The sequence below is a fragment of the Silurus meridionalis genome, chromosome 7 (assembly GCF_014805685.1).
Source record: "Silurus meridionalis isolate SWU-2019-XX chromosome 7, ASM1480568v1, whole genome shotgun sequence".
In the NCBI taxonomy this organism is placed as follows: Eukaryota; Metazoa; Chordata; class Actinopteri; order Siluriformes; family Siluridae; genus Silurus; species Silurus meridionalis.
In genome coordinates, this window is record NC_060890.1 from 16,032,144 (window position 1) to 16,054,499 (window position 22,356).

General features: G+C 37.7%; 1 protein-coding gene across 11 annotated transcripts in view; it reads right to left on the minus strand.

Annotated features, from left to right (window-relative positions):
- Positions 1–3,806: 3,806 nt before the first annotated feature.
- The window catches only part of arhgap12b (Rho GTPase activating protein 12b), a 49,997-nt gene continuing 31,447 nt past the window's right edge, over positions 3,807–22,356 (minus strand). Inside the window, exons 3-20 of one of the 11 annotated variants that reach the window (XM_046853925.1) lie at positions 21,969–22,232; positions 16,739–16,879; positions 16,555–16,635; positions 14,825–14,947; positions 14,337–14,402; positions 13,739–13,810; positions 12,146–12,207; positions 11,553–11,634; positions 10,932–11,045; positions 10,011–10,112; positions 9,808–9,906; positions 9,480–9,573; positions 9,274–9,390; positions 9,005–9,103; positions 8,772–8,849; positions 8,515–8,649; positions 7,981–8,086; positions 3,807–5,542 (exon numbers count right to left, since the gene is read on the minus strand). In XM_046853925.1, coding sequence (XP_046709881.1) covers positions 5,368–5,542; positions 7,981–8,086; positions 8,515–8,649; positions 8,772–8,849; positions 9,005–9,103; positions 9,274–9,390; positions 9,480–9,573; positions 9,808–9,906; positions 10,011–10,112; positions 10,932–11,045; positions 11,553–11,634; positions 12,146–12,207; positions 13,739–13,810; positions 14,337–14,402; positions 14,825–14,947; positions 16,555–16,635; positions 16,739–16,879; positions 21,969–22,232 — 2,010 coding nt within the window. In that variant the 3' untranslated portion in view covers positions 3,807–5,367. The remainder of the gene's footprint in view (positions 5,543–7,980; positions 8,087–8,514; positions 8,650–8,771; positions 8,850–9,004; positions 9,104–9,273; positions 9,391–9,479; positions 9,574–9,807; positions 9,907–10,010; positions 10,113–10,931; positions 11,046–11,552; positions 11,635–12,145; positions 12,208–13,738; positions 13,811–14,336; positions 14,403–14,824; positions 14,948–16,554; positions 16,636–16,738; positions 16,880–21,968; positions 22,233–22,356) is intronic. The other 10 variants (XM_046853931.1, XM_046853927.1, XM_046853926.1 and 7 more) reach the window with 10 other exon arrangements.

The following is a 22,356-nucleotide window of genomic DNA, read 5'->3' on the forward strand; positions in this document are numbered from 1 at the left end:
GTTGTATGGATTAGAGACAGTGGCATTGAGTAAAAGACAAGAGGTGGAGCTGGAGGTAGCAGAGGACAGGACAGGATTAGAAATAAGTTTATTAGAGGGACGGCGCATGTAGGACGTTTTGGAGACAAGGTGAAGGAGGCCTGATTGAGATGGTTTGGACATGTGCAGAGGAGGGACATGGGGTATATCGATAGGAGAAAGCTAAGGATGGAGCCACCAGGAAGGAGGAAAAGAGGAAGGCCAAGGAGGAGGTTTATGGATGTGGTGAGGGAAGACGTGCAGGTAGCTGGGTTAAAAGAGGCAGAAGCTGAAAGTAGAAGAAGAAGAATATAGAGAAGTGTACCTGATTATAACATCAATAAACAGTTAAAGCTAAACTATACAAATAAATGTTATAAAAAATATAAGCTATATAACCATGTATGTTAAATTCCAGCAAAAAAAAAAAAGTTACAGTATTACATAAATGCACATTTATAAATCTTCAATCTTTTTTTTTTGTCACAGTAAACTAATAGCCTCATTTACAACCAGGGCCAAATGAAACTAGCCAATATATTTACCAAAATGTTTTGTTTGTGGGCTGTAACTGGAGAACTTCGATGTGAAGAACATGCAAAGCTCGTCACAGACAGTAATCTGAGCTCAGGATCGAACTGGGGACCCAGGAACTGTGAGATGGCAATGCTACTGCCTAAAACACTAACATTTTTATTATTTAGGCTTTTTTTTTTTTTAACCTCCAATGATTTTGATTTGAAGGTAAAGATGATCAGATAAAAGCGTATTATCATTATTAAATTACGTCCTGAATAATTAAAATATACAGACACACAGCTTCATTTACAAACACATCTGGCTCACAAAAACCTTGTACACAGTCCTTTCTCACGTGAACATCAGTTAAGTTCAGTGCGCCTAAACTTCTAATACGAGTGAGTTTCTTACAGGTATTTCACCATTTTGAAACATGTTCGAATGCTTATTTGTCATAATAATGCATTCACTTCAGCTGCGGACACAAACAGTCAGTATTCTGGGAATCGGAATTAAGACAAGATTGTCCGTTTCTTCCAGTGCCAGCTACTAACCTAAAATTGAGTAAAAGTCCATAAGAGGATACTGCACATATCTGCACAAGATTCCCTGATTGATTTTCACCTTGAAACACATTTCTCATTGCCACAGTGGGGCAGCTTCAGTAAGCAATGCGCCTGCTTGAGTACCCGCCATAAATCACCTCAGCAACGAGGCTCAAGCGCACGTGTGTAAGAGATGCGTCTGGGTGGGCAAGAGTGTAAAGTAAACTCTAGGGAAATGCAGTCATAATACCAGCACAAACACCCCTCATTTATCATGCAAAAGTGTGTGCACATTCTCCTCACACACAACACAGGCACACGCTATACACCACCAACCCTATGATTTCTCCGACTATAATTAAGAAGCACACGAAGCTATTTATAAGTGTGATCGTCAGTTAGTAGCACTAATAAGGAGGTTAGATGTTGAAACACGTATCATTAAGTCTCTGAGGGTAACACCGGCTCTGTTATTGACTCCAGATCCTAATAAGCTGCTGACTAGGACCAGCTCGATCGCTGCGGCCTGAAGAGGACTCATCAGAAAGGAAGAGAGACCCACCACATGGCCGTCAGGAGCAAATTAGTAGCTCAAGCCAAATTAGTAGGTAGGAGCACTCCAAACCAGAAGAGTGTGAGGAGAGAGCGGGTGTTAAAAATCACAGCCAAATCACATGCTGTCCCTTTTCTTCTGGGCGGGTTTCAGGTGTTGACTTGAAGCACAATTTATAGGTGGCTCAGGTAATGTAGCATGGCTGAGCCAATCACACAGAAGCCCTCAGCACTACACGGACATGCAGACAGGGTTCATTATCTGTCCTGCTCAGTACAGCAGGCTTTGTATTTATTGCCTACTTAATGGGGATGACTGTATCAGTGTGTGTGTGTGTGTGTTGTGGGGATGGTGTTATGTTGGTTAGATATACCAACCTGGTATTTCTAGCATTCTGCAATTACCTTATGTAAATCCAAAATAAAATGTCTGTTTAAAATGCATTGAATTTTCCAAAGCAGAAAGAAATCAAGTCCAGCCAGAAGAACTTCATTAATACTGAAGCACAGCCCATGACATTTAAAATACATGATTATGTCATCCAGGACGCACAGAAATGTAATTTTAAATCTGGATTATGCTAAATTATTTGCTAAAACAAACACTCAGAAGAGTGCAAAATATTTTTTTGTGAGAAATGATGAATACATTTACTTTATTATTATTATTATACTAAGTATATTAATATATACTTAGTAGTGATTTGATTATATCCTGGGCTGTATAAACAAAGAAATAATGCTGATATGTACTTAATCATAGTAAATTCCTTCATACAACCATAGACGAGCATAAAACATAACCTCTTTGTAGTGTATTGCAAATATTATTGCATTCATACATATTATACCAAAAAAAAAAAAAAAAAGGGCACTCCCAGGCTTTAGTGGTTCCAGAGGCCCTGTTCCTTTACTGGGGATCAAGTAAAATATAAATTCTTATGGGTGGGACACATAAGTGTCTGGAAGACAGATCGACTGGAGAATTATAGTCAACTAAAACTGTTTACATTTATATAAACAGCCATAAAGGTAGTTACCTTGTCAAATAAAATTCTGCACTAGTTCTCCGTATGCAAATGATTCTCGAGGCTTCGTTTCCCCGGTCCTGCAGAAGACAAACGAGGGAAGCATTTCAGGTAAATGTTGTCTTTAGCTATACATTTCACACTACTTTATCTTTTTAGAACTCGGCAGCATTAAGCCTTTCAACAATACTGCAGTCTCCATGGACACGGCTGAAACGGATCTAACCGTTTCCACATGTTTCCCCTTGAATCCAATTACTCACATGAGGTGTGGCTTCTACACAGGAAATACAGAAACTACTCGTGAGACTACAAAGACTCTGATCAAAGACAGATTAAAAAAATTATCTCTGCGATTTTAAAACCACAAGCTTGCAGCCAAGATGGATGTGTGCACGACTGGAGTCCCACCACACACACCTATTTTAAGCTGTGTGGCTATACCCATAAGCTTTATGTTGGTGATGCAGAGGCCATGAATTAGAACTGTTGAGTGCTGGAGAAACACTGTAGAAGAAAGAAAGGATTTATTAAAAAAAAAAATTATAAAAAAAAAACAACAAAAAAAAAACACGACAGAGTACAAGGTGATGAATGTTTTATGGCTCATAATGGTGAGCTCAAATTACCTCCCCACACTTTGGCCTCCATGGACCTGTGAGACTGAGTTTTTTGTTTTTTTTGCCTTGCTGCCCTGAAAGTCCAAAGTATAATATGACGTACACGTCACACACCACTGAAGATCTAGCTGCTCAAAACCTGTGGTCAGAGCTCTGAATTATGAATATAGGCTAATTGTTTTCTCATTTGGAAACTCTGATCCGCTCTCCTCTGCTATACAGGTTGTGGTCTCTGGGAGGGATGTGATTTTGTACGTACCCTGTTATTTGTCGTGTATTTTTCCAGTCCAGTCAGGCTCCTACTGAAGGGGAAATAAAACCAACAAAAAACCAGCAAGCTATATAAAATCGCACTCGGAAAAACAAACGATAGCCCTAATAAAGATAAAGTCTGTGGAATGAGTGTTTTATTTACTTACCATTAGAGATTTCTCAAAAGCCATACAGGGGGGAAAAATGTAGGAAATGAACACAAGACTAATCAAATAGCGAAAGGAGGTGAAGGAAACACAAGAACCACAATATAGTTTGCATGTGAATTCTTTTTTAATTAGGATTAGACATGTCAATGTCAGAAACAGTAGTTAGTCTCACAATTACATTCAAATGTGCTGTTCACAATGCATTGCAATACAACCCTTCTTCTGAACCAATTAATATCTCATATTTATTACTCTATTATTTATTTTACAATATTAGGGACATTTTCTGAGCTTCAAAAGATTTCGAAATCTTTAACTATAATATGTACATATATTTTGGAACTCCTGTATAAAAAGGCTTTTCGTTATGTGTACCTGAACAAAGCATGTGCAGCATGACCACACCATAAACACTATTTCCTGCTCATCCCTGCCATTTTGCTGTTCATATTGACGTAGAGATGTAGAGAGAGAAAAGTAGGTAGGGAGATCTATTGATCTGAAACAGAAGCATCGGGACTGAACGCGAACATCTCCACTTTCAAATTCCGGTAATGCAGAAGTGGGAAATGTAGGGGGAGAGACGTGTGAGGGGGATGAATTAGAAAAATAAAGAATAAATTAAAATCTAGAGGGATGTGAGGAAGAAAGAGAAACCTAGCCAAAGTTTAAATCTCAACCTGTATTTTTTTTAGTCCTTCTTTAACCAAGAACAATCTTCGACTATGGTTCCACTTTCATGTGCCAATATTTCCCATAGTCCAGTTATTTGATCAGAGTGTTACAGTGGAGAGTTTCTCAGAGTTTACAGAGCCTTTAGTGACCCTATTGGTTGAGATGCTGAGATAAGGAGATGAACAGGCCAGTAATCCAGTAGTCAATCGGTGAAAGAAGAAGCAGACCATTCCAGTTTCTGTTAAAGAATGATATTGAGGGATTGCAGTCAAAATGGCAGATAGTAGAAGTTCAGTAAGCAGAGCAGAATGAAGTCAAGTCCAGTAAGCCATGGAAATCCTTCTCAGGGTCCACTTATATAAATGTGTAATACTGATATTAAGCCATTACTCATTCATACAGAATAATGGCTCTCTTTCGCTCTACAGATTAGCGGTCACGAAACAATACTGCTTGTTATAATGCACCATTTACACATCATTTCAGAACAAATGTTTAGAAGTGCAGATTTGAGAAAAATGAAACTATAGTCAGTTTCAGATTTACTTCAGTACTCACTATATACAGACACTTTAAATGCCCTCATATTTCGCAAAGCTCAGCCCACAGCAGATTCCACAGTGTCACCCATACTGGTACAGATATAAGAGGACCGTTCAGTTCGAGCAAAAATGGAGGATGATCCACTGTACCAAACAAATGAACAAGTACATCCAGCTTATTCTCAATAAGGAGTAGCAGTTCCTTTTCAGGAAGAGCAGCTGCACAGCTTCAAAAGTCCAAAAACAGTACCTCTTAATATTCCTGTGTTGTGTTCAAGCATGTAGCAATGTTATAATGCAGATATTCTTTTCTTTATATGTTCAGTATGAAGCCTGGTCCACAGCAAATGAAGCAAGTCTTTACTTTAACGATGGATTCCGCAGTGGTCATGGTTTGGCGGTTTTTTTTGAAGAAGCAGCGCATGAGTGTGCAGTCCACAGGGGCTCTACCTGCCAAATATGTTGTCATATTCAAGGAGGATCAGTTCTACAATCTGGTTCTGGTAGACCATATGGACGGCCATGTTGCCGGTCTCGGTCTCAGGTCGCAGAAGGGTTGGGCCAAACACAATGGCCACGCTCTGAGTCGTCATCCTGTTCGCCTCTCCGTGTTCTATCACTCTAAAGAGAAGACAAAGAGATGCATAATTGTTCATTTACAGCAAAAAAAGAATCTCTTATTAGCAAACATGTTTTATTACTATATTACATTCGAGCGTATAATTTAAAACTCAAAAAGTCAAGGCAGAAATATAGTCTTTTACTATAATGTAAACATACAAGTGTGGGTTTAATATTTCTCCAGGAATAAAATGTCAGGGCTTGATGTTTATGAACCAGCACTACCTCTGTCCTTCATCTCCAGTTAGACAGGACTAAGAGTCATTTAAATGCAAATGGAGGCAAATGTCAGTGTTTGATATGGCGATGAAATCTGAACTCCGTACCAGCACAGACCAATACTGAGAGTGAGATAGCAGGATGTAGTGATCATAATGAACAACTACACCCTCTAGCACACCTCCTTCATCTACTCACCTTTTACATTGAGCCGGTCACAGCAAGAACACCGTATAAAAAAAATGTTTGGAGTGGCTCTAAGTGACACTCAATCAAAATAATGGAGGTGATAAACCTGTTTGAGGATTACAGCAAAGTTCTATGACCTTCCTTTAACACTGCGATTTCGGTTTTCGAACCCGTGTATTCATTTTGGACCACCTTCACTGTTCGTTACTATCTTGTCCTCTAACGGAAGAAGCAAATGCAAATGACAAAATTTACAGGAGCAGTGTGTATTTCTCTGCTTCAACACTACATAAACACAGGCATGATTGAAAGGGCAAAAAGAAAAAAAACCTATTACCTCATCTGTTAGGATATAATACAAAAAAATATATACTTGTGTATAGAAATGCCCTCACAAGTCTCAGATACCACTTCCATACACATACAGTTTTATAAAATACTGCTATAATCCTTATTGTTTTGCCTAACATAAATTATATTAGCATATTAAAATCAACAGAGGACAGACTCTACTTTCATACTGTAAATTCAAAGTCTACATTGGTGTATATGGATATCTCTGAATCAGAATAATCCTGCTGCTAATAGAAGGTTAATTTTTAAACTAAATACATTTCTAACTACAGTAAATGTATACAAAAAATATCTTATAATAATAAGGTTAGACAATTATGATTAAGCAATGCAAAATTTGATAAAATCTCAATAACAGATTCTATGATCATCCACAAAAATCAATCAATAAATAAAAATCTCAGATTCACTACCTTGACTTCTTACCTTCATATCATAGAGTGTGTTCTGTGTTTGAGAGCATTTTATAGGTGTGTAAGAGGTGAATTACAGGTCAATGTGAACACTTCGTCAATGACAACGTCACAGGCAATTTGTCTCTTAACGTCCTATTACATTTCTAGCCCCCACTGATGGGGGGGTTTACACTTAAATTCCTTACTCTTCTTAATATACATCTTTCCTATTAAAATCACAGAGCTACTAAATGATGGGCTTTAAGCTTAAAAATCAATAAGCTTTTATATAGTACAGTTTGTCCCATATAATGTGCTTTTAGTCACATTCCATTACATAAACACCATTATAAATGTCTCACTATATAGGTCAAGTATCCAGACCTTTAAATTCAGCAGTGGATTGATTGGATACTACTTACTACAGTGCATTATGGGTAATCGGAAATGCACATTATAATTACCACTGCACTAATGTCCTTCCAGAGCTACTAAAATGTCATAACTCAGTGAAATTAAATGTGGACTAAAATACATCTGACATACACAAACAAAATTCCTGACAAATGTAAATATGAAGGATGACACTACTGATTAAGAGAGACATAAATGGCTACATGGTCTGTAAAAAGAGAAATTCATAACATTTTAGGACAAAAACCTTTAAACTACGCTTAAAAAAAAAAAAGCTCAAGGAGGCCCAAAATAGGGGTAGAGATTAATGTTCATATGATAATGTCAGGGGCAATACACTAATGTAATAACTCACCAGATCACACATACACGGACAGTCTATATAGCATCTGACACTTCTGTTCCTACAGTATTCACCATGCAAGTTAATCTTTATGTAGTTTAATCAGTGAAGTCGACCGGTCTCTCCCCTTACTGTCCCCAATCTCTGCCTCTATCTCTCTGTCTCACTCTCTTTCATTTCGATAATTCTAGTATAACACAATGGTGTCACAAGGATGTGGTCCATCACCTATCTCCCTGCCTATCTCCCTCCCTCCAACCATCATCCAGTCTCTCTTATAATGATGTAGTTGGCCAGTGTCCAGATCTGTCTCAGTAATGGAGTGAGATAACTCAATACAGACAGCTTGCACAGAACACATGCCGTACCCTACTCGCCTCGAAAAGACATGAACATGTTAAACATGAACACATACTTAAATCAATACAGTGCGGCTTGTCCAGCCTTATATGCCATAAGAACAAATCCATTACACCGCAAAGTAATGCTTTCTACCCCTAAGGTTAGCACATACAGGACGTTACCTTTTCAGGTGTCTGAATAGAACTTGCATTGTTTCCTGATTTGGCTTTGGCAGCTGCTTGATTAACTCTTTTATGGCCTGAACTCGCTGCTTGTAGTCAGAGTTTTCTGTTAAGAGAGAAATCATCAAAAGAAATGAAAGTAGGATTAGTATTGATGCTGTGATTAGTTCAGACAAAAAGACGGTTTGTGGCGCCATCTAGTGGCCATGCAAGAATGTACAAGTTACGCACAATAAAAAGCTCAACGGCACATTTCTAAGCGCATTTGTCGAGTGAAATGCAGCACAATATAAGAAATTATCCCAACTTAAATTATGATTTGTTATACATATTCTTATGTAAAATCAGTTTTCAGTATAAGCCACTATAATGCACTGTAGGAACTTTCAATCTGCAAAAATCCTCACCAGTGAGCTTGCTCTGCTAATATATCAAATGCAGCTATTCCTTATATCGAATATATTCATTATAAAGATATCCTATAGATTCTATACATTCAAATAATTATAGACAGAAACACAGAAGTGAACTTACTGATGGCACTAACAAAGTCATTGAAGGATGAATAGGTGAAAAGGGGCTCTGGAAGCTCACGGAAAAACATTTTCAGAGCACCAGTTATAACATGGATATCCTCCCATTTACTGTCTCCTAGATCCACGTGCTCATCTGATATGCACAGAAAAACACACATCCCTTCATTAACACCTAAATAGCAAATCCATGTCCATATAAATATACAAATAGTGACTATATTTAGGAAGTGACTTTGATTCCCGCACAGTTCATACCATGATTGACCGCAAAGCGCAGTTTCTGAATGACAGCCAGATTTCCACTGACTCTGTACAATCCATCAACATTTAAACCTGTATTTGTAGAAAGACAGAGCATAATTTCATATTTTATTTCATGAATCAACTATATATATTCTTCTTTTTAATAAATGCAAAAATAGCTTAAATTAATCCCAAATAATATCAATAAACAAGGTAATAAGATACAGGAATATGCTCCTGTGTACCTGTGTTTTCCACATGCTCAATACACATTTGGACAAAGTTGGGTACTGCAGTGTTTTCCCGAGAACAGAGACTGGTCATACTGCAGCCAAACACCTGATCTGAAAACAGAGCCCACAGCAGAACTTATAGCACAGAACCGAAAGAAACCACTTAGTCAACAAACAGCTGTAAATTGTATTGTTCCCCATTATCAATTCTAAGCACATCTGGATGAAAGCAGGTGCCAACAAGTGACGGTTAACATTCAACAAATGTGAATGTGCATTACCTTTAATGTATCCTTTGTCTCTGACGGCCTGTAAGGTTGGTCGTCGTGTGAGGAATTTCTTAAGCTTGACTCTGGTCTTCTTCTGGTCAGCTGATTCCAAAGTGGCACTCTTCATTGCTATGGAGAGGTACACACACATTATTTTACATATTGGAGCAAAATGTGCCTTGTGTGCATTGCAGAAATGTGTGCATGCTGTTCTGTACCTTTGCTTTTTTTGAAATCTTTTTCTCTGTCGTGTTTCTCTGTTCCGGGAGACTCTGGCATGTCCTCTTCAATTGCCTCATCTGACTCCCAGGACTATAACAAAACGACAAAAAACCCCGAAAGAAACACAACGAGGCAGCATTGAGAAAGTGCAGCGTTGCTGAGCTTATGTCAGAGCTTTATATTTGTAAATGTATATTATATATGTGGATTTTACAATGTACAATGTTACTATTAAACATTTGTACAACAATTATACAGCCCAAGTCACAGATTACAGACTGTAATCTATTCCACACAATTCCTGTGTACACGTGATGCACTCACGTGTGTATTGATGACCTCTGTGAGAGCCCTGTACCAGTCGGTGATGACGCTGTCGATCTCTGACTGGATCAGCAGTTCTGTGCCCTGACGTGTCTTTAGCTAGAGAACAAAAGATCAAACAAGGTCATTCAGCATCATTTATGGTCTCATTAGATTAACAGTAGCATTCGGCACTCAAATATTTATTTCAATTTATATTTTACCTCAATAACATGCTTCTTGCTGGATTTCTCTTTAGAAGCCCACTCCACTGAACCTCCACGAAGGTCCACAGCAAATTCCGGCTTGGACTGGTTTCCTCCAAACTTTTCAAAACATGAATATGAAACGAAATGGAGATTCTGAATTAAGAAATGCTGTAATGTCAACAAACTTATTAGTCCTTGTCATAGAGTCACAAGACATAACATATTTTCTTCCATATCTTTGAGGTTATTGTTTTATTATGGGGTGCTGCTAATCCAGGTTATTGATCAGACAAGCTTTAGATGTCAGATATTAGTTATGAATTGAAAGGAAGGTTTCACACTTAACAGTTAAGAAAAGGTTCTACACTAAATAAGTATGCACAAGTGTGCATTCACACCAAGAGCATTTAGTTTCAATGCTGTATATGCAGAGAGACATTCATCCACATTTACTCGTCTTTTCAAACCACAAGCCAGGCTCTCATCTCGATTCACAATCCAAACATTAAACTAGACTTAAAACATGGTGGCTGAAAACTGGCATGCAGCACGATTCACACATGTTCGTGTTTCACAGGAGGAAACGCATGCCAGTGTGTGGTCTTCTCTCAGGCATTTCCAATAGCAACCTACTGGAAAGGAAGAAGTGCATTCAACAACACAAAGTCTACAATCTGAGTGAAAGGCAAGCAACACGGAGAGTAAGCAGGATGGAAACATGCAAAGACAGTGTGAACATGAGCAGATCTTACAACAATGTATTAAAGTTTACTGTGGCGCTTTAAAAGCGTAGCTAGCAGAAATAAATCCACATAAAAATTAAATGCTGTGTTCGTGTTAAGAAAACAGGTTTGCTCATTTAATATAATAAATAAATAAACTGTTATAAGCTCTGCTCATGGGGTGAGACTGTGTAAAAGAGACGCAGACACATACAGAATAAGGCCCAAAGTGCTTATAGGAGACCGCAGGGCGGAGCTTAACTGAACGCTTCCAGTTGCTTAGCAACGAGAGGAGGAGCTCAGGGAATGAGCCATTGCGGTAGTACGACTTAAAAGAGAAGAGAAGAGAAGAGAAGAGAAGAGAAGAGAAGAGAAGAGAAGAGCGAGAATGATAATGTAAGAACAGATTCACAATCACAACACAGAAAAGGGAAAATAAATGGAGAAATGAATAACTCAAGAGGAAGCCACCAGATTATTAATTCTAGTTTAACACTAAAGTCACCTGCATTACGAAAGCCACACCTGGCCTTCAAAGTTTATGCAACCCAGTTTAAGAGTGGTAGTAAATGGAGAAACTAGGAAATCTGTTTAATCTCTTAAACTCCAAGCTTATCTAAAATATTTGACTCTCAAAGCAAATCCCTCAAAAAATGAGATCTACAGTGAAACTAAGAAGTAAAGTATGTAGATATGAGAGTGAAATGTCCAGCCTCTGAGTTTAGGGGTTTTAAGTGGAGTCACAGTTCAATATAAAGCCATGGTAAAGCTATAATCTGTCACACAATTGAAATCAGTTTCGAGAACTGAAAAAAGTGCAGCAGTGAAAACACACCCAGCTGGTGGCGCTGTTCTGGCCCTTTGCAAACAGCAGTGTGGAACCCTGCAGTACCGTCCAGGATGAGGTCCAGTTCTTCCTATACAGTAAGTAGAGAGAAGAACCAACACACTCAAAATTACACTTGTTCATATGGTACAGGAACTCCTACAAATCTTGTGATAATGTTGACATATTTTATTAAAGCTGCTGTATTATTTTACCACGTAGTGATCGTGTAGTATAGAGCATTTTTATTCTTTCTTTTTTTTTGTATCATTTTAGTCATTATAGAGTGTGTGTTTCTGTTGGAGTTATGGTCATTTTGCATCAAGATTGTGGTCCACTATCCACAAAAAAAAAAAATGAATGTCAGTGTATTAAAAATCAGATTTTTGTTTTTATATAATCTGATTGGTACTAAGAAACAATGCATTCAAACTAGCAGTGAGGAACCACCAGCTCAGTGACTAACTTAATGCATATTAATGAGCAATACTTACACAGTTTAGATAAAAAAATGCTATTTATTAATAGTTTGAGATCACGGCCAATTCTGTAATGAAAGTGCAAATGGACTGAAGATGTTCTGATTCAGGTGCACACTGTACCTGACTTTCTTTCCATTCTCAGTGATCTTGGTGACATTGAGGACTCCACACTTTTCTGACAGCTGAAGTAGACAAACATGCAGATTTTATTATGTGGCACTTCTATGACTTGAGGCACAAGAGAAAACAAATCTGCTTTTTCTACTAACTTTAAAATCACTACACAAAGATCATGAGGAAAGCGACCAAATATCTAAACATTTTAGGAAAGAATAATGCACTCGTGCTCAAACGCTGAGTGAATTATTTGAACATCAGTGACTGCCAGTTTTGACTTATGTTGTGTATTATTTTTAAATGTAAACAAGTCATTAACAACTCAAATTACAATAGATAAGGGGAATCTATAAAGGGAATCCTTATCTATAAGGGAATACATAAAGGGGAATATCTCTCTCTCTCTCTCTCTCTCTCTATATATATATATATCTATACACACACACACACACACACACACACACACACACACACACACATATACATTTACATTTTATATATATATATATATATATATTATATACACCGTAATTTCCGGACTATAAAGCGCACCATTACATAAGCTGCAATTTTACAAATATTTTTATTTTTAACATAAATAAGCCGCAGGTATCTACACTAATGTACTTTACACAGGCTCTAACGGAACACAGATTACATACGGTGTAACGGGTGAAATATGTTGTGCTTCCTTTAGGAGCAGAGCGGTATTTTGGGAATAGCTTGGCACTGCATTTTTCCGGTATTACTGTGTGTTCAAGACGAGGAATATGTCCTTATTATTTTCTGATGCTCATTTCTAAGTTTATTTGACTAACCTGTAACGCTGTTGCCAAGAAAAATAAAAAAGCACGAGTTTTGGAAACCTGTCTGTGCTTATATGATTTCTGTTGCAACTGGAGTTAGCCTTCACCCAGATTTAACGCGTTACACGGCTTGTATCTAAACAGTAGCCTACTAAGAAAGTCATTGTTCACTGTCTTCCTCCTTCCTTTCACAACTATTTCTCTCGAGAGTTTATCTTTTGGCATCGTCGTGCGTTTAAAAAAAAAAGTTTTTTCTCCTGATGCCGTGCAGCTCAGAACACAGGTGAGGTGCGTTTTTTCGTTTCCGTTCGGAAATTTCATTGGTCTAAAACAGGAAAAACCCAGCAAAATTTCATAAATAAGCCGCTTCGTTGTTTAAGCCGCGGGGTTCAAAACGTGGGAAAAAAGCAGCGGCTTATAGTCAGAAAAATACGGTATATATATATATATATATATATATATATATATATATATAAAGTAAATACATAAAGGGGAATCTATAAGGGAATATAGAAAGGGTGATCTATAAAGGGAATCCTTATCTATAAAGGGGAATCTATAGTGGGAATCTTATCTATAAGGGGAATACATAAAGGGGAATCTATAAAGAGAATCCTTATCTAAAAGGGGAATACATAATTCATGACAGTTTTCAACAAACTTTGCTATTACAACCATAAGGTTAAGGTTACGGTTAATCAGATTAAGAGTGACGTGCACACACACACACACACACACACACACACACACACACACACACACACATACATGCATTAGTATGTATACTAACTGTAGTGGAGTGTTTAGGTGAAGAAGGACAGGAGTCAGAGTCAGGAGAATTATGTTTGTTGGTCCCAGACTCCTAAAAACCAAAAATATGAAATCCACAGCAATGTTAGTTAAACAGAGGAGGAGGTTTTAATGAATGGATGAGTGCAACAAAAAAAAAACATTGAGCCAGTCTGAAGGTTTGTTTAGCTTCCCTGTTAGCGAAATGAGTAGCAAGCTTAGCCGGCAAGCGTTATTTATTTGTTTATTTATATTTTTGTAACCGGAAAATCAATCGGATTTCAATGCAAAAATGTATTCAGAATATTCATTACAGATATGAGAAAGCCATGCGGGAAGAGACACACCCTCGGGCTGCATCACAGGTTAGTGCAATCTACATGATTCAGTTTAAAACAAGCAGCATCCTCTCCCACACACGCACACACACACACACACACACACACACACACACACACACACACACAAGCGTGTGCTGAAATGCTTTTGATCAATTCGTTCACTTCACCGATTCCCATAAAAGCAGTTTTATTGTCTAAAATCAATGGTGACCGTCAGCTCTGACTGGTCATAGCTCATTGAAGGCATTGGGCACTAACTTGGTATCTGTTCAACATTATCCCAAAACCTCTGGAGACATGTCCCAAGGTGAAGCGCCTATTCCACTGGGGGAAAAGAATGTGTAATACATGACTTCACTGTGTATTCAAAGTGACTTGGTCTTTACAGTTTTACATGCAGTGTGCACCAGTCCTCTGTACTTATAGTAGTATTATGATAGCGAGTCTCAACTCTGACCTACTCAACTATTTAAAAAAAAAAAAAAAAAAAAAGAGGGAAAATTAAATCACGCATCCTCCATGTGAATTTCCATTTATTCTGTGTAAAGTTTAAATCCTTGACAATCGAAAGGAATAAAACTATGTTGAGGAATGTGGTTGTGAATGGCCATGTGGCAAAAATGCAATATTTCTCTATATTTATTGTCAGATGGTTAAGTTCAGCCATACTCAATAAAACAGAGTTTCTAATACAAGAGCAATCCAACACATGCCAGAAGACCAGGTTTTCTTTACTCTGTACATACCTTCTCATTGAGATCTACAAAGGTGCTATATCGCCATTTGGTCAGGACTATTGGGTCTGGCTGCTTCCTTTCCAAGCTGCGACTTTTAGGAACTTCAGTGGCGTTTGGAGAAGGGAGACTGTACTGCACGGAGAAAGAAAGGGGAAAAACAGCAAGTGTGATTTGAGTAAATGCAGCATCATAGTGGATTTTTACTAGTACAGTGGAACCCCGTTGTACGAGCATAATTCGTTCTTGAAAATTGCTCGTAGGTACATTTGCTCGTATGTTCGAACTAATTTTCCCCATAGGAATGAATGTAAAAGTGATTTAATCCGTTCCGAGATCTCATTCAATCGCTTATTTCTGCACTTAAAAAGTATTTGTAGCCTATTTTAACAAACAAATACACCGCAAATGACCGTAATATAAACATAATTTAACACTTACTCATGTGGTAGTGGTTGATTGCGAGTGTGAGACGCGCACCACCCTCGTAACCTTCTCGGTTTCCATGGCAATTCTATTTACTTTCGTTTTCACAGCACCATCACTGATTTTCTTGGGAGACATTTTTCAAGATTTCTAGTGAAATAAAAATATAAAACTAAAAAAAGTTACTGTGGGAGAGCTTTTATTTGTTTTTTTTTGTGTCTGTCTACTTAGTGCCCCACGCAGCACGTCTCACGCGCACACACACACACCTCCTTAAATGCACCCTCCGATCACTCGAAAAGAGAGAACAAATCATTAGGTCACATTAACTTCAAGGTAAAGCAATCCCCTGCCTATCTGCTCCCGGACCCGCTCTCCATTCACAAACCGCCGCTCGGCCACGCCCCCGCTGCCACAGTTACGTTTTTGCTGCACTGAACAACGAGCGCGACCGAGTGATACGTCATCAACTAAGCGACTGATGCGACCCTCAACCGAAAACGGGGAACCGGCAGCGTGAGTTTGCTTGTGCCTTCGAAATTTGCTCGTGAAACAGGGTAAAATTTTGCGAGCGAGTTTGCTCGTACTATAGGTTGCTCGTACAACGGGGTTTCACTGTACATGTAAACAAGAATGCTTCCCACGTCCCGTATACTGGAGCTGTGCAGGACGTCATCCCCAAAAATGAGCTTTAACATATAGAAGTGTACCACAGAATCAGCAGTAGATTTAACAAACAAATGTTTGTGTTATTATAAACTATTTCTTAGTATACTTTAAGATACTTTACTATACTGTAGCTCACTTTTTCTAAATGTATCTAGTTTTATTAAAAGTTAACAAATAAAACCTTAAAAAATTATGTTCTGCATACTAATCTGAGAGATTTGAACCTAGATACTGTTAATCTGAACTCAAAGTATGCAAATCAAAAGGTAATAAATTGAATTAACTTTTAAAAAATCAATAAGGAAACATGACAGTCGGGTTGTATTGGCTCAGCGCTTCCCTCTAGTGGACGCACAAAAAAAAAGCAAACAAAATACAGAAATATACATTAGAGCGATATCTTTACTCAAAAGATTCTCTAAGATTTGTGTATTAATGTATGATCAAGGCCTTTAATCCTTTGTGCTCCAGGGGCGCTGTATCATGCGCTCTATCCCCAGGTTCTGAACAAGCTGGGATATGCAAAGAGAAGAATTTCACTGTGCTGTAATGTATAGGTGACTAGTAAAGGCTATTCTAGTTCCTCAAAATAAAAGTGACTGGTCAGAAGTGCGATCGTTGAGTTCTCTTTATGTCTATTTACTTACTTTAGGAAGTTCCCATTCTGAGCGAGATCCATCAGCACTGTAATAGTATGGCCTCCCCTGCTCATCCACATGCTTTATCCACTAAAATATACAGGACAGAAAGAGTGCAGATGGGTCAGTCACATACAGAATGGATAAAAACTCAATTGCACAGACCAAGGGCTTAAAAACAATAGACGAGCACCTTTTCATTATTGTATTCACACACATAAAGAGTATGGCCATGTTCATCCAGTTCTTCAGACCAGCCTCTAGGGGGCGAGCCATATTGACTGTCTGACTGACTGGAGTGTGTGCTCAGGCAGATCTCTTCAGACGACAGTGGCTGAGGGAGTAAGAGAAAGACAGGAAGAGGAAAAAAGAGGAAAAAGATGAATCAAAACGAGTTGAAAGTGAATAGTGTTACTCATGTTTCTTTTTAAACAAATGCTATATTCAACCTAATATGCTTCCCCTTTATCTGTACTTTCTGTTTATCTGTACTTTTACATATCACAATACCTGAATCATATAAAGTCCAGTTGTTAGATCCGTTTAAAAAATATAAAATATGAGTATATTACAATCCCAATATAACAACATCTGGCCATATGAAAACAAACAGGCATGAGAGATTTTATTGTCTTATAAAAGGTGTGTTTGATGCTGGAAGATTCGCGGGCTTCCTGGAACTTTCTCTGACTAAACCAGAGTCATTTCTGCAAAGTCATTTTAGGTTCTAGAAAAAGAAAATATTTTGTGCTGATGCATTTCAGGTGTCATTGATAATATGAGTAAAGAGAGTGAAATTAGTATTTTTGTCTCCTTATTTTCCATACTACTTCCTTCGGTTCCCTGGTGGTCTTTTGGTTAGGATACGGCGCTCTTACCGCCGCGGCCCGGGTTCAATCCCCGGTCAGGGAACCAACCCCAGCCATTAGGGTTGCACAAGCCAGTGCACTCTCAGTGCCGGTCCCAAGCCCGGATAAATGGGGAGGGTTGCGTTAGGAAGGGCATCCAGCGTAAAAACATGTGCCAAATTAAACATGCGGATGATCCACTGTGGCGACCTCTAAAGAGGAGAAGCCGAAAGAAAGTTTTATTTTCCATACTACTACAATTGTTTGTCCACATCTGCTGCTTGCCTTTACAGGGCAGGAACATGTATGTGACAAATAGCAGCGCACATGTCATGACATGACAGGGCACATGTATGTGACATATCAAATTTGAATTTCCTGGTGAGGTGTTTTCGTCTGTTGCAACTTAACATTACGATATTGAGACTCTGTATATCAATCAAATGACTTTCTGGTTAAGGCTGGCAAAAAAAATGACAAACTGAAAAGAGGATACAGTCGTCCCTCGATTTGAACCGCGATAAATCGAGGGACGACTGTATCCTCTTTTCAGTTTTCTTTTTTTTTTGCCAGCCAATTCTTATTTTTTTCATTAACAACATTCTTCGGTCAGTCAGAGGAGTTAAAGACATACGTCACCAGATTTAGCCAATGAAAATAAAGAATGCAGTGACGTGGGTTTTTTTTGTTTTTTTTTTTAAAACCAGCCCCTTTTTTTTATGTCAGAGGACACTTCAACCAATAAACAAGCAGAGAAACTACGCTCAGGCTACACTACAGTACTGTACAGTACTCACTATATTTCTACAAATTTACACAAAATTAATCTCGCATATTCTTGCAAATGTTTTCTGTGTATGTTTATAGAGTGTGGGGGGATAATTTATGGTTTAACCAATAAAAAAAAAAAAAGCATTTTTGTGGTGCGTCCGTTTATCACAGAAATTCGTTTTTGGCACTATGGCGATAAATGGGGGACGACTGTATTATTGTTGGGGGATATAAGGAAATGAAGCAAAATAATCTGTGCTGATTGAACCTTTGTGATGCACACAGTAACCAGAAACTATTTAAAAATAAATAAATAAATACATACATACATACACTTCAGGTTAACACTTTTCTAACAAACTGTTTAAACTGATTAAACAAAGTGAGAAATAACCATTACGTACGTAATTAAGATTATATTTTGCATCAAATATTATAATATATAATTCAATTCAAGCAGCATTAAACAGATTACAGTAACTCAAATCGGTCCATATATGTTTATCCTGTATAAATGTACCCTTAATGATTGAGCAACAGTGCAACTGCCTGAAATGGCATAAGGTAGAAACCTTGAGAGGAAGCAGACTCAAAAGGGAACCCATCCTCATCCGGGTGACACTGAATGTCATCTCATTATAGTTCCATCATTATTAAGGTTAATAACCGTTCAATTATAGACACGAAATTACATGTTATTAACACATCTGAAGGCCAAACAATTAAAAACTAAATATGTGGCTTCAGTTAAAAGTGATATTTTTGCTATTACACGTCTTGCCACCAGATGGCAGCATTGCATCGTAACGAATTAAGGCTGCATCCTCCTATTAATCAGGACAAAAATACCTCAGAATACTTGACATTTTCACAATAAACTACATAAAGCGAAATATTTCGTTTGCTAAAGGTGTTTATCTGCAACAGAAGTTACACGTTCAGCTTTTGTTATAAAAGCAATAAAAGAGAAGAAAATTGAATACAATAGATTTCTGAAGTCTAACAGGCCAGTTAGTAACGGAGTTATGATGGCGCCGAGTATCGTGCTAATACACTGCAGTACTGACATCATAACATCAAACTGCCCAGCCATTCTGTAGAGACATTGTGTACTCCAAAAAACTGGCAGGACACTGACATTAATCCACTCTGTGACCACAGAAAAAACATTACATAACACTACAACAGATGTACCATGAAGTCCTGTGTGAAGCTAGGTCACTTACAATTGGGAAGAGTCTTAAATATCACAACAGGTTTTTTAGAGGTTTATATATAGAAGACAGACCTACTTCAACTCTGCCCTAGTTAAAACACGCACTCGGATCCACACACACACAAAAACTTCTCGCACATTCGAATGAACTGAACTGATCTGGTGTGAGAGGACAGTAAGGGTGGGCGATGCAACACTGCCTACGATGACACTGATGCAGTTACACACAGTATCATCATTGTATGACTGACGTAAGAATGAGGCCATTGCATGCATTGTTTTTGCATGAAACTTATACAAAGTCACTCACTGAACATAGATGGCATGTGTGTAAAATGAGTCATGAATCATTCAAATATCTTTACTTCAGAAAGTGGCAGAAAGCCTACAGCAAAAACAGTTTATCACTTGTTAAACAGCTGGAATAGTGAACCAGATGTGGAAGTTTTTTTTGATGTGGTATAGTAAACAGTAACCACCAAAGAATTTACAAGAAAGAAAATATTTGTCAAAGCACATCATGAAATCAAATACAATTAAGATGAGTCACATTTTAATGGATGATCAGATCAATTTAGCTTTAGCAATGTAGATGATAATAATAATAGCTTATATAACATTTGTGACCATATTTGTGCATTAGAAATTTGAAAATGGAGACATTGCATGGAAGATTTATGTGCATGTAGAATTCTGTATTAATCTCATCAATCTTTACTCAGCACTGCATTATGACAAAGTGAAAACAGAATTATAGAAATGTTTACTTTTTTAATAAAAAAATAAATTTAATACCATGTGTACATAATTATTCAGACCCTTTACTCAACACTTCAGTAAGGGCACAATACTTTCTGAATTTTATATATATATATATATATATATATATATATATATATATATATATATATATATATATATATATATATATATATATATATATATATATATGTGTGTGTGTGTGTGTGTGTGTGTGTGTGTGTGTGTGTGTGTGTGTGTGTGTGTGTGTGTGTGTGTATGTATGTATGTATGTGTATATATGTATGTATGTATGTATGTGTGTGTGTGTGTGTGTGTGTGTGTAAGTATTAATATATGAATATTACTATAATAATACTAACCCTAACCCTGAATATTCAGTGTTTTGCTCTTTAATTAAGAAAAAGTAATTCTTATCTGATTATTAATTGATGGAATAATTTGTAGAAAACCTGATTACTAAAATAATCCATAGCTACAGCTCTTTATACACACACACGCGTTGGAAAAGCTTTTCACTATCTTCACTTAGTCTACAATTTATTTGAACCACTTTCAGTTTTGATTCACTTGAATCTCATTTCTTTTTAACCTTTACTAAAAACCGATCTAATGAAAGCGTGCGCAAAGAACCAACGTACCGGCACCATGTTCTTATAACAAAGCTTCATACGTAAAACGAGACAAAACTTCACGGATATTTTTGTTTGTGTAACACAACATACGTACACCAGACCGTTCGTAAAATGAAGTTTCACTGTAAATATATATATATTTTTAATTTTGTGGAAAATTTGGAGATTTCAAAAATATGTATTTCTTTATTTTTTTTATTAATTTCAATATCAAATTAAAATCAATACTTGGTGTCACCGACCTTTGATTTTCAGCTGTTTTTTTCAGGGATTTTGTAGGATCAGAGTCAGATGTATGTTTAAGCAATTATACCAAGAGGCAGGTGCTAATGATCATCCATTTCATATGTAGGTTGAAACAGTCATTAACTGAAACTGAAACAGCTTTGTAGGAGGCTTATAACTGGGCAAGGAACAGCCAAAAGTTGCTTCTGAGGTTAGGGTGTGGAAGACAGTTTCATGAGACAAGACATACACCAATAACTGACTACAGCAATAAGACACAAGGTAGTAATACTGCATCAGCAAGGAGTCAAACAGGCAAAGATATTAATTCTTTTTGAGACGGGCGATATTTAATGTAGACATCTGCACAAGGCAAATAAACAGAGCAGCAGCAGAAGCAGCCAAAGCATCCAGTGCAAGAGGAAGCATCTGCTTGCAAAATCACAGAGGTGTCTATCCAGACAGGAAAAAAATGTTGAGATCCCCACACAATTGGTCCTAAAACAATCTTTGTTTTTTTTGGTCTGGGCAGGAGAAAGCAAAACACAGATATGGCCAAAATAAATAGAAAATAAAACAAGAAAGTAGCACTGGGGAATGTTTACTTCAGATATCCATGTAAAGTGAATTCCCTCTAAATAAGGTGTGTGTTAGAAATTATAATTAACAAATTTAGGAAAAATAATTTCCAAAACTCCAACACTATTGACATATGAAACTTTTAGTAATTTTCCATGTTTTTGGTCTGGGAAAATAATGGCAGGAGTTTTAGGTGGGAACAGGTTTGAATCTACTAGAACTGAATCCCGGTTCGAGACTGGCCGTTTAGCCTTTTCTCGTTCTCTCTGCAGACACTCATCTGAACGCTGCATGAATCTGGCTCACAGGATAAACCCAAATTCCTCATCAAAGTTACTGTGTGTATACAATAATGTGCTGCTATTCACATTTGCATCATTAGTGCATTACCTCCATGTCAGCGGTGTTGGCGGGGTCTCCTCGGCTGCCCCCGGTGGTGTCCCGAGAGCGTGGTGGTTTCCACGTCCTCTCCTGTGTGGTCTTGTTGTAGTAGAAATGTCTTCCGCTCACGTCCTTATGGGTCTCCCAGTCCCCCAGGACATGCAGAGGAGAGGACGAAGGTATAGGAGGTATGGATGACTGCGAGACCTTTAGCTCCCGCAGGTTGGTGTAAACAGGGGACTCGGGACGACCATGGCCGATAGGAGACACTGTCTGAAGGACGTACAGAAGTACAATAGTTCAGGACAAGCATATTTTGGACGTTTGTTATAAATAAAATGTGTATGTTATCTGTATATGTTATTTGAATTCTGACTGAGAAACCGCATGCAAAAAT